At 34.9% G+C, this 17,031-nt stretch overlaps 1 protein-coding gene across 1 annotated transcript in view; it reads left to right on the forward strand.

Annotated features, from left to right (window-relative positions):
- LOC150096717 (kinesin-like protein KIF21A) overlaps positions 1 to 17,031 on the forward strand; it is a 753,433-nt gene that overhangs the window by 130,775 nt on the left and 605,627 nt on the right. Inside the window, exon 9 of the mRNA XM_090408696.1 lies at positions 14,549 to 14,664. Within this exon, the coding sequence (XP_090264822.1) occupies positions 14,549 to 14,664 (116 nt within the window). The remainder of the gene's footprint in view (positions 1 to 14,548; positions 14,665 to 17,031) is intronic.

Raw genomic sequence — 17,031 nt, forward strand, 5'->3', positions numbered from 1 at the left:
AGTGATGACAGCACAGTGATAATAAAAAAAAAAAAAAACACAACAGTGATGCAGTCAGGAATACATACCAATACTTGAAGTGGAAAAAGCCATCAAAGGCTTGAAATGTGGAAATGCAGCAGGAGTAGATGATATTCGACCAGAAATGCTGAAGTATGGTGGTATAAGAGTCTTACAGTGGCTGCACTGCATGTTTCAGAAAGCCTGGACAGAGGGACAAATTCCCGATGATGATTGGAGTAGAGCTCTCATAGTACCCATATATAAAAAGGGAAATAGAACTGAATCTGAGAATTGCAGAGGTATATCTGTACTGACTGTTCCTGGTAAGATATATGCAAGTATACTTGAGAAATGGTTGAGAAGAATTGTGGAAGAAAAGCTTGGTGTAGAACATGCTGGATTTAGATCAGATCTTCACTTTATGACAAATAGTGGAACAATCATGGGAATATAAAAGATCTGTATTTAAGTTTTGTCGATTTCGAAAAGGCATATGACAAGGTTCCGAGAAAGATGCTATTCAATACGCTCTATGGTGTCATATATGGTGTCAATGGGGCATTATATCAAGCAATACTTAGTCTTTGTTTGAGTTGTAAGTCAGCAGTTAGAATTGAAGGAAGTACAGGAAGATGGTTTAATGTTAAATCTGGTGTGAGACAAGGATGTACATTATCTATGGATCACTTATGAAGGAAAGTGGTATTAAACATGATATCAAAATTGGAGATGATGTTAATGTCAGCTCTTTGCTTTATGCAGACGATGTTATACTTCTAAATAAATCCGCTACAAGTCTGCAAGATTCTCTGACTAAATTGAATAACTGTTGTAATAGATATGGTATGAAGGTCAGCAATAAAAAGACAAAGACAATGAAAATAGGCAGAATCATTGAAAATGTCAACTGTGTTGTGAATGGAGAACCTGTGGAACAAGTAAAACATTTCAGCTACTTAGTCACGATTTTTAATGAATATGGTAAATTAAATATGGAAATAGACAACAGAATCAACAAAGCTATTATGGTAGGAAGTCAATTGAATAAATTCATATGGAATAAGAGAGAAATTAGTGAGAACACTAAATTAGCTGTATACAAGACGGTGTTCAAATCAGTTTAACTTATGGATCTGAGAGCTGGGTCAGAAGTAAAACACTTGACTAGAGACTGCAGATATGAGAGTCCTGAGAAAGATTAGAGCGTAAACAGATGGCATCAATGGCAATATCATATTAAAAATGAGGATATTAGGAAAGAACTTGACATTGTCAGCATCCAGGAATGCGTTAGCAGAGCTAATCTCAGGTGGTATGGTCACTTAAATAGAATGGTAGAGGAACGATTAGCAAAACAAGTGTTCTCTGCCAAGTTGGCAGGAAAACGACCCAGAGGAAGACCAAGATATAGGTGGATTGATACGGTACAAAGTGACCTAGACGATAGAAATATAAGATCTGGTAATGTTGGAGTCTTGACAAGTAACAGACTGATTTGGAGGAAAATTGTAGATGGAAGTTAGTAATGATGTAAATTTTTCATGCAGTACTATCATATCCTGTACACCCCTTGAGGGTACATGGCAGGAATTTGATGATAAATAAATATACTTGGTGTGGCAGAGGAACAAGGCCTGGAATTGATTATATCATTACTAATTAGAAAATAGCTCCACGTGTGTGAGATGTACATGTTAACAGAGGGATGTGAATTTTTTTAGATAATTATTTAGTAGTCTCTTTAAATAGAAATACCAGAAAAATGAAGAAAGGAAGTAAATAAGAAAAAACAAGAAATAGAGCAAGTATCCAAAGTATCAATCATAATCAACACGTTATCTAAAGAAGCCCAGATTAATGAAGATATAGAAGAATGGAAAACTTTAATAAAGATAATCCATAAAGCAGCCTCTGAAATACTTGGAAAGAAAACTAAAATATTGAAAAGAAAAACAGAAACTGGAAACTGGGTGGTTAGCGTATCCACTCTCCAGCCAAAAATTGCGGTTCGAATCCTGTCGTGAGCATGGATGTTTGTCTGTGAAAATACTAATGGTGATTGTTGTTGGGTTGGTGTAGATGATGAAGGTAGTTGTGGTTGGTGGATTAGTGGATATGGAGAATTGAGAGGTAGGTACCCCTCCCTCGATGAGTCTTTGGACTCCCTGGAGGTGTTATATAATAATAATAGTATCTGGAACACAGATATAGAAAATGCAATAAAAGAAAAACAAATGGCATACAAATCACTCCTCCTTTAAAAATATACAAAAAAACCAGAAAAAATATACAAGACCAAAAGAAATATAGCTAAAACCATAGTACAGAAAGCTCACCAAGGTTCTTGGGACAGATTTATTAATAAAATAAAAGGCAGACATGGAAGACAAGACATGGTCTACAAAATATTAATGAAATTAAACAACTAAGAAAACGCAGCACTTTCAGTGTAATACAAGAGAAACATGATAAAATATTATAAGAATTTAGGGTATGACCCAAATTTAATAACGGCAAATAATAATGAAGAAATCAGTACTGATATAGAATTAATAAAATTAGAAAAAGAAGCAATAAAGGTATCAAAAAATAGAAAATCAACCAGATTAGATGGCAGAAATACAGATCTTTGGAAATATGGCAGGGAATATTTACATGAGCTTCTTAAAATTGTTAAATAACTGTTGGAGGAGATGTTGAGGTTCCGTCAGATTGGTTAAAAGCTAAGATTATATCTATATTTAAGAAAGGAAACAGAGATTATTGTGGAAATTACAGAGGAATAAGTTTATTAAATACAGGTTACAAAATTTACAGTAAAATCCTGAATAAAAGACTTGGGAAATATTGCAAACAATCTACTCTAAGAAGAACAAAAGGCTTTTAGACATGGAAGATCATGTATAGACAATATTTATGTATTAAAACAAATTATTGAAAGAAAAAAAAAAGAGAATTAGAGACTTATATGGCCTTTATAGATTATGAGAAAGCTTTTGATAAAATACACATAGAAAAACAATGGAATATAATGGAAAAACAAGTATATCCATTACATTTGGCACATTTTTGTATTTTTATACAAACTATACAAAGTTTATATAAAGATACAAAAATGCAGCTAGTTAGGTAATAAATTAACAGAAGAGACTGAAATAAATCAGGTTGTCAGACACGGATGTAGCTATCTCCAGCTCTATTCAATATTGATCAAATTATTAAAATATGGAAAACAACAAAACAAGGTATTCAGTTAACCAGAAGAACTGTTATCAATACAATGCTGTATACAGATGATCAGATTATATTGCAAAACAATGAAGATGACCTTCAAAAATCAGTTTATGAATTAAACAAAATAAGCTAACAATACAATTAAAATTTTACAAAAGAAAACCAAACTCATGACATTTAAAGGTCAAGATCATGCTAGATCAAAAATAGTTACAGAAAATAAAATAATATTACAGATGACAATTTAATTATTTAAACTACATAATAACATATCTTAAAGATATAGATGAAAAACTAAAGAAATTTCAGAAAATCTGTGGAATAATTAAAAGGACACTGAATAAAAAAACATGACGAGAAACTCAACTAAAATTTTATAAAGTAATTGCCACTCCGACGCTACCATATGGTTCAGAAACATGGAGAATTAGAAAGAAAGATGAGCGTAAAATACAAGCTATAGAGAAAGAGATTTTTAGGAGCAATTATAGGATGCACAAAATTGGACCATATAAGAAATGAAGATATCAGCAAAGAACTAGCCTTTCCACTAATCTATATCAAGGAATATAGAGATTAGTGGAAAGAACACCTATGTAGAATGGAAAGATATTGGCTACCAAAAGAGGCAGATTGATATACATCAAAGGGGTGGAGAGAGAGAGAGAGAGAGAGAGACCAGCTGCATGCCTGCCTGGTTGGCTGAGTGGTTAACGTATCCACTCTCCAGCCGAAAGATTGGCCGTTCGAATCCCGCCATGTGCATGGATGTTTGTGATTATATGAGAAAATGCTAGTGGTGTCGGGCAGTAGATGTCTGTGTAGATGATGATGGCGTTAGTAGTTGTGGTTCATTGTAGTTGGTGGATTGAGTGGTGGAGATGGGGAGTTGTAGAGTAGGTGCACTCCTTGGAGGTGTCACGTAATAATAACAACAACAACAACAACAATAATAATAATATATAAAAAAAAAGTGAAAGACCAGAAGTGAAGCCAGACAGAACAGACAAATGCCTAATCCTTGAAAGCGATATTAGCTCATATGGAATATTGAGAGAACTAAAACTTCCCTAATGCTGGCTTTAAATTAATCCATAAGCGATAGTTCAGCTTGTAGAGGATACCAATATACAGAAACACAATGATCACCTTGAATCAGGACTAGATTAAAAGAATAATCAGATACTATTCAAAGAAGAAACTATGAATATACAGAATGACTATTATTCAAGTTATCAGTTGATTATTCAACCATTCAACAAGTGTACTGTATTCTACATATCAAAATACTAACAACTATTAACAAATGCTATAGATAAATTATCAGCAATTAAACGTGACTAAGCTTTATACAAAGTTTTTCTACTTAGTTACCAATTAAACTTGTCAAGAAATTATTGTTTAATTCTTTATCCAAGTGTAAGCTCTCCTGGTAGGTTGAGTTGTTAGCATACCCACTCTCCAACCAACAGATCATGGGTTTGTCTTTAAGTGGGAGATGAATTTCATCACCTAGTGTGAGACCACTGCCCTGCTTATTGGTGGTCTGAACTGGCTTGAAAAAGTTCCATGTGTGGTCTCTAGGACAGGGTTTGTGGGCTATGTAAAAAAAAAAGTAAAAAAATTACAACCCCCCCCCCCATGAAATTGATAAAAAAAAATGAAAAAAAAAATCCTTAGCCTACCCATGCTACATGCATACATACTATAGGTTTACTAATAACCTTTCATGGATAGGCTATTTGTATATAGAGGATAATAACTTCTCATCAGTTGCCTTAGTATACCATAATGCAGCATGCTTCCTTTTAGATGTGCATGATGCTTTTCAGACCAGTTCTGATCTTTATTGAAGTCTCATCAATGGTAGACTGACCCAGAAGAGATACCAAGGTTGAATTAATGCAGAAGTCATATATATTTCTTTATTTATTGCAAAAGTTTTTTCACTTGGTTACAAATTAAATTAAAATTGGCAAAGTGGAGTGAATATGAGGAGGGAGGGGCTGAAAAGTTCTGATAAACACCTGGAACAAAAATGATATTAAAGTAACAGATATAGCCACAAGAAAGAACATATCTTAAAATCCTTTAATCCCCATGTTTTATCAAATTGTAATAATTTGTCTTTTTCATTTAGGATATATAAGAAGACATGTCAGAGGTGTTGAAGAAATTCGAAGAGACAGAGGTGCTGATCGTCAACAAGTTTTTTTGTGCTCCAAGAAAAGTCCACAACTGAGATTTACCAAACTTTGTGTGGGACTTTAGGGGACTGTGCCCAAGTATATCTAACAGTTGCCAGATGGGTGGCCAAGTTTAAAACTGGGCATCCTGCAACAACAGATACCCAGTTCAAGAAGATCTTCCACAGCGATCACACTTGAAAATCATCGATGCAGTGCATGCCATGATCCTTGATGATATCCAAAATATTGCATAGACTTTGAGGATATCCATCATCTGAACATGCAGAAGCTCTCAGCAAAGTGGGTCCCCAAACATTGTTTGGGGACCCACTTTGCACAGAAATTGTTTGTTTACACTTTGGGTAAAGAGATTAAACAAGAACATAATTTCTTGGGAAGTTTAATTTAATAACCAAACTTTGCTATAGTTATGTAGAAAAAGGGAAATAAAAATACAGTATGATCCAAATGAGTTGCTTAACAGACCAAAATATAGGAATCCGTCATCTTATTTTTACTTGTGGTATTTTTATTATTTTGTTTTGTTAACTTTGAATGTTTGCTTGCCGTTATCTCCACTATAAAAGTGATAAATTATTTATTAATCCTATTAAATTTAAGAGCCTCATTTAATTCTGTTACATTTAAGAGATAATTAATAATTTAACTATTATTATCTATTCCCTGTTAAAAGTTGTGCCATCTTATTATTATTATTACATGGCATCTCCATGGAGTCCAGAGACTTGTCGTAGGACAATCTAACTACACACACACACACACACACAAAGTTATTATACCTGTCCTTAAACTCATTCACTCTCAGAGCACTCACAACTAATTCTAGCAATCCATTCACCACTCTCCATGTAAAAAATCTTGTCTGCACATCTCTATTAACCACACTCTTACAAATCTTCCATGGATGACCCCTAGTTCTCTGATCATTTGCCATATAGTAAAAAATTTCCTTTGAATCAGTTTTATAAATCCTTTCTAATATCCTAAAAGTTTTCATCATGTTCCACTATTTTCTGCTTATCAATTAAGCTTTGTTACCCACAAACCTTCAGCCTATCCTCATAACAGGTCTGTGAAATGCTCCCTATGAGGGAGCATTTCACAGACCTGTTACCAGCTTAGTCACTCATCTCTGAATCTTTGCTACATTGAATTCAAGAGGTGATTTGAGGTCATGATTAGTATTAGTTTTTCACAATAAGTTTTTGGACTCCATGGAGATGTCCCCATAATACAAAATGAAAATATATTCTAAATTCACTTTTGTGATATTCTAAACCAATATTAAAAGATAAAACATGCACTTCAAGGATGAAGGATAAACAACAGAACACGTAGTCGTCATTATTTACTTTTTTACATGTTTAAATAAAAATGTAGAGTTTGACAATTTATAGTGTCATGAAGTGAAACAATTTGGGCAAGAGGTAGCGCACAGGTTCTTCCCCAAATCATTTTAATCCATAACACTATAAATTGCCAAACTCTGCATGTTTACTTCGGTTTATGCATGGGCATCTCCATGGAGTTCAAAGACTTATTGTGGAAAATTGACACAAATAGTGAATCATATGATGTGAATTATCTCTTCTCAGACTATTGTTCACACACAAACAAATTTAGCAATGTAACAAAAAAAAAAACTTGACATCACACTTGCACAACTTCCAAGGGTATCCTTTGATCTCTACAATCTTGTTATGTACTGGAAAATTTCTTCTGCATCTATCCTTTAAAATTTGTGTAGAAACTTAATGTTTCTATCATATCCCTTTTTTAGCACTTCACACACAAGTTACAATATTGGTCACTTGCTTCTGGGTTCTCTCTACTACTTCCTGAGAAACAGTTGGCTCCTTTTGTGGTTAAGTTGGTTATTTTGGATTTATGACTGAAGTAACTCAGACTATAAGCCCTCAGACTATAAGTGTATTATGTCTGTTAATTACATGTGTTTTTATGGCTGGTTTCTGTTTTGCAAGATTAAAAACCCTTCCATCTCTGTATTTTTCAGCTATATTTCAGCTCCTTTTATGAACTGAAAAAGATCCTGTTAAGAGACAAGCCTTTCAAACAGGAATCTTATTGAAGGACCGTAAATTGATTATCCATTATTATTAACAGGAGACCTTCATGGAGTTTTATCAATGATTCAGTATAGAGACAGTAAACAGCAATTTACTTGGTGATTTCATATGTTAATAACAATCTTCAAGTTCATAAATTGAATTACAGTATATTTATACTTCTCTTGGTACAAATATCCAAACAAAAATTGCTATAAAGTTTGTACATACTAATAGTATAAGTAAAACTTTGTTACTGAGTTCATATTAAATTTATTTTTATACCTAGTCTAGCCATAAATACTGTTATAACTAACTTAAACAGTGCATTAACCTTTAATCTATCAGTAAATCATTTGCAGGCGTTCATCAATACAAACCCCATGTATAACATGTATATAGCATTGTTCCAAGTGTCCCCCCCCCTTTGCCATCACACATGCCTGAAGTTTGTGAGACCAGATATTGATAGTAGCATGCACAACTTCCAATGACAATGCTGCCTCTGCTTGCTCCAAATCCACCTTCACATTGGCAATGCTGTCATTTCTTGCAGTCTACTCTCTCAAGCTCTGACCCCAATTTGAAGTCTAACATATTCAGATCAGGACTTTCAGACCGACAATCAGATGGTGATATGTGATTGGGCACACTTGCCTCCAGCCACTGTTGTGTGGTTCTCGCGTTGTGTTCAGGACTAAGCTCCTGCATACAAGATGAGAACCTTGTTTTTCAGGTTCCAGCATGGTATCTTGATACATTTTTGCAGAGATTTGAGCCCTTTCTCTCACTATAAAGTCCCATCCCCTCAAAAAAAAAAAAAATTATGTTTGGACCAAATAAAAATTTGAAATTTTAATTTGGTCCCCGCATAACTTTTAACCCTTTGATAGGTGATTGTAAAGCAAAATTGTGTTACCTGTTATGTTCATTTTTTGCAGTGTTATATATATTGAGTGAAAAATTTCATTAATAAGGAATAAGTTGTTATATGATAAAGTACGCTTAAAAATATGTTTGCATTTATTAATTCACTTGTATACATTATTATTATTATCGGAACTGCCATGTGGTTAAGCAGTAGCTTAACAAAATGAAACTTAAATGAATTTAAGTAATAAACTTGCTTACAGTATATTATAATCCTTAGGGATTAACACAGAAATGTTGTATGTATATTATAAATTAATTTGTTGTTTACTATAGTGTTTCAATGTCAAACGTTCGTAGCATGTAGTCGCTGTATTAATGGCAGCCATTTTGTCACTTGAGTTTTGCTTTGAATCTTGGTAACAGGTATGTGCATTAGATGTTTTCAGAACAGCTTTTGATAGATAACAGGAATGCTAGCTAGCAGAGTAGGCAAGGAGGGAAGAAGTGCCGAAAGATCTAAGAAACTACGGATTTAAGTTCTTTAATCTCTGAAAAGTTTTTATCATCATCATCAAATTCCTGCCATGTACCCTCAAGGGGTGTACAGGATATGACAGTACTACATGAAAAAATTACATCATTACTAACTTCCTATCTACAATTTTCCTCCAAATCAGTCTGTTACTTGTCAAGACTCCAACATTATCAGATCGAATATTTCTGTCGTCTAAGGCACTTTGTACCGTATCAATCCACCTATATCTTGGTCTTCCACTGGGTCGTTTTCCTGCAAACCTGGCAGAGAATACTTGTTTTGCTAATCTTTCCTCTACCATTCTATTTAAGTGACCATACCACCTGAGATTAGCTCTGCTAATGCATTCCTGGATGCTGACAATGTCAAGTTCTTTCCTAATATCCTCATTTTTAATATGATATTGCCATTGATGCCATCTGTTCACGCCTCTAATCTTTCTCAAGACTCTCATATCTGCAGTCTTTGGTCAAGTGTTTTACTTCTGACCCAGCTCTCAGATCCATAAGTTAAAACTGGTTTGAACACTGTCTTGTATACAGCTAATTTCGTGTTCAAATAATTTCTTTCTTATTCCATATGAATTTATTAAATTGACTTCCCACCATACCAGCTTTGCTGATTCTGTTGTCTATTTCTATATTTAATTTACCATCTTCAGTAAAAATCATGCCTAAATAGCTGAAATGTTTTACTTGTTCCACAGGTTCTCCATTCACAACACAGTTGACATTTTCAATGATTCTGCCTATTTTCATTGTCTTTGTCTTTTTATTGCTGACCTTCATACCATACCTATTACAACAGCTATTCAATTTAGTCAGAGAATCTTGCAGACTTGTAGCGGATTTATTTAGAAGTATAACATCATCCACATAAAGCAAAGAGCTGACATTAACATCTCCAATTTTGATATCAGGTTTAATACCACATTCCTTCATAATGTGATCCATATGGATAATGAATAACAGAGGGGATAATGTACATCCTTGTCTCACACCAGATTTAACAGTAAACTATCTTCCTGTACTTCCTTCAATTCTAACTGCTGACTTAAAACTCATATAAAGACTAAGTATTGCTTGATATATTGCCCCATTGACACCATATAACTGCAGCGTATTGAATAGCTTCTCTCTTGGCACCTTGTCATATGCCTTTTCCAAATCGACAAAACTTAAATACAGATCTTTGTTATATTCCCATGCTTTCTCGACTATTTGTCGTAAAGTGAAGATCTGATCCTGACAGCCTCTATTTGGTCTGAATCCAGCTTGTTCTTCACCAAGCTTTTCTTCCACAATTCTTCTCAACCGTTTCTCAAGTATACTTGCATAGATCTTGCCAGGAACACTCAGTAGGGAAATACCTCTGTAATTCTCACATTCAGTTTTATTTCCCTTTTTATATATGGGTACTATGAGAGCTTTACTCCAATCATCGGGAATTCGTCCCTCTGTCCAGGCTTTCTGAACTATGCAGTGCAGCCACTGTAAGACTTTTATACCATCATACTTCAGCATTTCTGGTCGAATATCATCTACTCCTGCTGCCTTTCCACATTTCAAGCCTTTGATGGCTTTTTCTACTTCAAGTATGGATATGCATTCCTGACTGCATGCTGGTCAGTGTTTTTTACCACTGTGCTGTCATCACTGCTTGTTTCATTTAGCAGTTTTTCAAAGTAATTACTCCATACTTCAAGGATATCTTTTTCTCCTGTTTTCATGTCACCTTTATCATCTCTAATTCCTTTTTACAGCACTCTTTCCTCCATTCCTAAGCTTCTTCAACAACCTCCAGAATATTTTGCCACCTTCTTGATATTTATTTTCTATATTCTTGCCAAAGTCCTCCCATGACTTTTGTTTAGCTAGTTTTACACACTGTTTAGCTTTCTTACATTTGTCTCTGTATTCTGTAAGAGTAAAAGCTGATTTATTTGACAGGAACTATTGATATGCTTTCTTCTTTTCCTTCACTGCCTCTTTAACTTCCTTTGTCCACCATGGAGTTCTGATTTTTTTATCCTTGCACACAACCCCTCACCACATGCCTCTCTGCCAGAATCAATCAATGTTTTCTTCAGAGTTTGCCACTGAATCTCCAAGGTTTGATTCCTGTTCTCAAACTCTTTCATTTTCTTTTCAATAATCTTTCTGTATTTTAGTCTACAGTTCACATCTGAGAGCTGCTCAACTTTTATTCGCTTTAAAACTCTTACATGTTATTCTTTTCAATATGAAATTCAATTTTATCCTGCTCAAGACTAAATAGTGATCACTTCCAATTTCAAATCCTCTATACACTCTGGTGTCCTGCACCAGGGAGAAAACATCACTATCAACAATAACATAGTCAATGAGACTTTTCTTATTCCTAGCCTCTTCTCTCCATGTGAATTTGTGCGCATTTTTATGTTGGAACATGGTGTTAGTAATAACCAGTCCATGTCCTGAGCAGAAATCCAACAGATATTTGCCATTATTATTAGCTTGCTCTTTTCTCCAAATTTTCCCAAAATATTTTTGTATGTCTCACAATCATTTCCTACTCTGCTATTTAGATCCCTAACAAGGACCAACTTTTCCTTTTTCATTGTGTCAGTTGCTTTTTCTAAAGTCTCAAAAAATTCCTCCACTTCTACCTTAGTAGAACCTTCTGTGGGACCATAGGCACAAATAAGTCTCATTGTCCCGTTCCCCATTCTCATATTTGTCCACATTACTCTACTTGAGACTGACTGCCATTCAAGAAGATTAGCCTCGTATTTTGTGTTGAATACTATGGCTACTCCTTTTCCTTGATTGTCATTGCCTGAATATAACATTTTGTATTTATTGTTCAGAAAGATCTCACCAGTTTTGGTCTTTTATGTTTCAGTCACCCCTATTATGTCGATCTGGTACTTATCTAATTCCTCAGCTAGCTCCATTTCTTTGCCATTCAGGCTTCTTACGTTGATAGTACCGATCTTTAACTCTGGTGATGTTGAGTTGGGGTTTGTTTTCAGATTTGTTCCAGTAGCTGACTTTTCACTGTTTGCCCTGGTTCCCTGGCGAAAACAATGGGGGCCTTGTTTAACCGGGCGACGCCCCAGCCGGTATGAAATTTTATCATGTTGTATCATCATTTTTTATTTTGGTTTAACCAAGAAGAATACAATTTGGTAGGCTAAATCCCAAATTTCCAGCCCATCCTCGTTCGTTCAGTATCAAAGTAGATACCCAACAGGGTGCACCACGAGAAGGTGAGGATTGGACATTAGGTCAGAGGCCCTGGTCCGTTCTCCACATTCCTTTAAAGGCTATGTGGAGGTCTCCTCTCAGTTATACAGCTTTGACCTTTAAGCACCCCGAAAAGTTTTTATATGCATCTTTAATTATTCTCCAAGGATATGAAACTGTGAAGTTTAAATTGAAGGACAGCATCATGCTAGGGTGGTCTGAAAAGTTCTTGGCTTCGACCATGGCAATAATATCGTTAAGATTTTTTTTTTTTTCTAAGTTGGTACATCTGTCATAAGCATCCATGTGAAATTGCAATCATTCTGTCCAGTAGTTTGTTTTATACAGCTGTCTGAAGCAAAAGTGTTGTGTGTGTCCCTTGAAATAGATAAAATTGAGTATCGTGCAGTTATAAAATTCTTCGTAAAAGAAGGTTTAACCAAATGAAATTCATTTGAAGTTCATAAAAGTTTATGGGCACTCTTCTCCTTCGTTCTCAACAATTAAGAAATGGGCTGCCAAGTTTAAACATGTCTGTATCTGCCTTGAAGATCATCTACATGAAGGACGTCCAAAATGCGTAACAATACCAGAAATCATTGATTAAGTGCACGATATGGTATTGGATGACTGGCGAGTCATTGCATGAAATTGCTGAGACTATAGGCATTTCAAAAGAATGTGTAGGATATATTTTGCATGAAGAATTGAAAATGAGAAAGCTTTGCTCAAGATGGGTGCCATGCTTGCTCACAGCAGATCAAAAACACACTCGCATGAAAATCTCTGAACAGTGCTTGGAGCGTTTTTAACAAGAATAAAACTGATTTTGTGCATTGATTTATTACTATGGATGAGATTAGTATTCACCATTACACTCCAGAATCCAAACAGCAGTCAAAACAGTGGACAGAAGATAGTTGTTCAGCGCTAAAGAAGACAAATCGCATCCATCAGCAGGAAAGGTCATGGCATTGGTGTTTTGGAATGCTAAAGGCATTTTGTTTATTAATTATCTTGAAAAGGGTAAAGCAATAACTGGAGAATATTATTCTGATCTTTTAACCCAACTAGACGAAAAAATTCGGGAGAAAAGACCCGATTTGCAGAAGAAAAAAAATCATCTTTCATCAGGACAATGCACCTGCCCACAAAGGTGTTTTGGCAATGGGAAAATTAAGGGATCTGTACTATGAATTGTTGGAACATCCACCCTGTTCTCCAGATTTGGCTCCCTCTGACTTCTGTCTCTTCCCCAAACTAAAACTGTTCCTCACTGGCCATTGTTTTTCTTTGCGTCAAGAGGTAATTGCACCTATAGAGGGGTATTTTGCAGATCTTACTACACCACTACAGGGATGGGATAATGGTGCTGGAGCATCGCTGGAATAAATGTATTAGTCTTAAGGGAGATTATGTTGAAAAATAAAAATAATTTTGAAATTAAAAATTCTTTTTTTCGTTGTTAGGCCGAGAACTTTTCAGACCACCCTCGTACTAGAGCTTTATTCTTTGAATATACACAACATATTGATCTTTGAAGTCAATGCACCATGATGGATACAAATCTGAAACATTCTAACCAACTAAAATAAAATTATATATGTTACAATGCTATTTTACTGATTTTAATATGTAGGTTTGAATATAGGTGGGGAATAACATAGTTGGGGCAATCAAGCTCTTTCTCTCTCAAAATATAACAACTCCTTTTAGTACCCTTCTACAGTACATTTCAAATGCACCATTTCATCTTCTGCTGTTATTAATAGTTCATGTCCCACAACCGTATAAGAGAAGCTCCAAACAAATGTTTTTCTAAAATTTTTTTTTGTGTGTCTTTGTGTTACTTGTAATAAATAAATTATTTTTTTCTTTTTAAAGTTTCTCACGTGTGAAAGGTTATTAGTAAAACTATAGTATGTTTGTACCGTTTTTGGGCTAAGGATCCCCCTCCATTTTAAATTTTTACAAATTATATATATATATATATGTGTGTGTGTGTGTGTGTATGTATATATGTGTGTGTGTGTGTGTGTGTGTGTGTATATATAGTCTGGAAAGTCTGATCAAACATTGAACTTTTTCTTGGGCCACTTTAGACCTTCCATAAGTGGGGTGGTGGTCTCTCAGCAGGCGATGAAATTAATTTCCCACCTAAAGACAATTACAAACATCCTTGACCATAATGGGATTCAAACCATGACCTGTTGGTTGGACAGTGGGAATGCTAACCAATCGGCCAACCAGGCTGGCAATTTTTTTTTTTCAGAGGAATTTATTTATTTGAATTTTCTTTCTTTTTTTGTTATTGATTAGACCTAATAAAAGCGTTTTTTTTTTTTTTTTTCCATGTTTTTGTGGTACTTTTATTTACATTTTTCTTAATTTTATTTGTAGCTTGCCCTTGGTAATGTAATCTCAGCTTTGGGAGATAAGTCTCGCAAAGTCAGTCATGTTCCTTATCGAGATTCTAAACTAACGAGGCTGCTTCAAGATTCCTTAGGAGGTAACAGGTAAAATTTCTTTTATGAATCAGTTGGAATATATAAATGTTTTCCGAAAGCCAACTTCATTACAACATTTAAAATGCATACTAATAATAAGTAAGGAAATTATTGAACTTAGACCTCCATGAAGTTGAATCATCACAGGTGGTTTCTGCTTTCACATACAAAGAACATTGAATTGTACATTACCTAAATGCTCATTCACCATTTTGTGTTCCCATAAAAAGAACCTTTTTATCACCCTTTGCTTACATACAGCCTCCTGGGATGGTCTCTTGTTCTACCATTGTCTTCTTCTATTTTGAAATTCTTCCAGTTCATGTTTAAATCTCATCTTCCTTCTTCTCTATTCACAAGCCTCTGCAAATGGTATTCTTTCAATCTGTGTTCAGATCCCACATTCCAGAGCTCTAGCTCCACCTTAATCCTCTCTGGTTCCTCTACAAGATATCCTCATCCTCTCGCAAACCAACAGCCATATCTTTGTGTTATAGTACACATGTGGCCTGATTGAGATCTTTTATTGTGAAGCCATAATCCTCTTTGCTTCTAAATGTTATCATTGCCATAATCTCTTGTTGATGTCCTCACAGTTTTAGGTGTAATTCCTAAACTTCAGGTCCATGTTCACCACTCCTGACAGATCACATCTTCTCTGTCTCCTTCACAATTTTCCTACTAATTTTATATATTCTGCATCCCATCCTTGTCAAATAAATTTCACAGCTATACAACATTGAACTGGAACAGTGGTTAAATTCAGCCAGGCTCTCCAAGGCCCAGCCCCAGAACTTTTTTATGCACTGGACTCGGAACATTTTTCTGTTTTGTGACTTTTCTCCCTTTACGGTAATTAAGCCTGACGCAAAACAGACAGCAATGGCAGGTTATTAAGACGTGCATATGATTGGTGCGGTATTAACAAAAGATCATGCAATCGAAAGATAAAAGCATAGCAGACAATTGAGTTGAAATGCTAACTGTCTTCAACCGAATTCCATATGTGAAACTGCCATAACAACACCACTATATATATATATATATATATTTCTTAGTTTTAACACGTTTACGAATTTTAGCATGTTCAGTTGAATTTTATTTTGCTGCTTTGGGGCAGGCGAACTCGCATGCATCTAATTAATAATAATAGTTTTTAGTTAGATACTATGTTTGCTGGTGCAACATATGGTTTTGCTTGAGTCATACCTTAATTCACTCACATAATAAAAGTACTTGTTTTTCTTGCCTCTGTAGTATAGTGGTTGTTGGGGAGGACTGTTTACTGCTGCAAGCGAGTTACTATTGCCTGATGTGAACGTATTTAAGCTTTTTTCATTTGCGAGGTATATGCGAAACTTTTTAATTTCTTTTTTCGAAAAGTAAAATCAAGGGTGCGAGTTATATGCGAGGGCGAGTTATATTCGAGTAAGTATGTTGTTTCAACTTTGGATAAGTACATTGGTATCTTCTTTAAACTGAAAAATAGCTCAGATGAGAGTGATAATACAAAACAAGTTTGTAATGACAGTTTGTGTGTAGTTTCTGAAGAGAAAGAGGTCTGTAACAAATCCACAGAAAAACAGAATTCCCATCAGTTGCAATGCGATTAATATTAATACGCTGAACAAAAGGAAAGATTTTCTGAGCTGGACACTCGACCAGTGGATCGCATTCAAAGGTAAATACAATTGGTTAATTTGTAGGAACATTTTTCTGTTTTGTGACTTTTATTCCTTTATGGTAATTATGCCTACATTATTGTGTTATTATTCAACAATTGTTTACAGTTTTGAATGTGTATATAAAGTCAATATCAACATTCACCTGAGTACGAATGTGTGATGAAAGGGACGGGGAGGTTTGGAGCTTCCCCGGATAGCATTGAAAGGTAAATATAATTGGTTATTTTGTATAGGGCCATGGAACTTATTCGTTTAGAATTTAACCACTGGAACTGGAAATTCCACTGACTTGCTTACTTCATCTTTTCAGATCATCCTGCTGTAAAGCCACATTATCTTCTCTCCCTCTTATGGCTATCTCCTTTGTATCATCTGCAAACAGCGGTATATATATCTCCAAATTAAGCAATAATGGCTTCTAAAACAGACCTCTACTTTGTACCACTTATGACTTTCCTCTTTCATGAAAAACTGCACCTGTACACACCTTTTTTAATAATCTATCTGACAGTCCATCATCTGCCCAACTTATTAATCTAACTCAATGAGGTATCTCCAGAAACTAAGTTCTAAGTATGTGTGCAAACTAAGTTCTGGTTGCAAGAAAATTGAAAAGCCCACCAGTTGAGATATGGTCAGCAATAAAATTTTTGAGTGCTAAAAATGTTCACTTGGTGAAGGTAACAGGTAA

The sequence above is a fragment of the Typopeltis vanoorti genome, chromosome 18, assembly GCF_054136105.1.
Source record: "Typopeltis vanoorti isolate ZY-2024b chromosome 18, IOZ_Tvanoo_1.0, whole genome shotgun sequence".
Classification (NCBI taxonomy): Eukaryota; Metazoa; Arthropoda; class Arachnida; order Uropygi; family Thelyphonidae; genus Typopeltis; species Typopeltis vanoorti.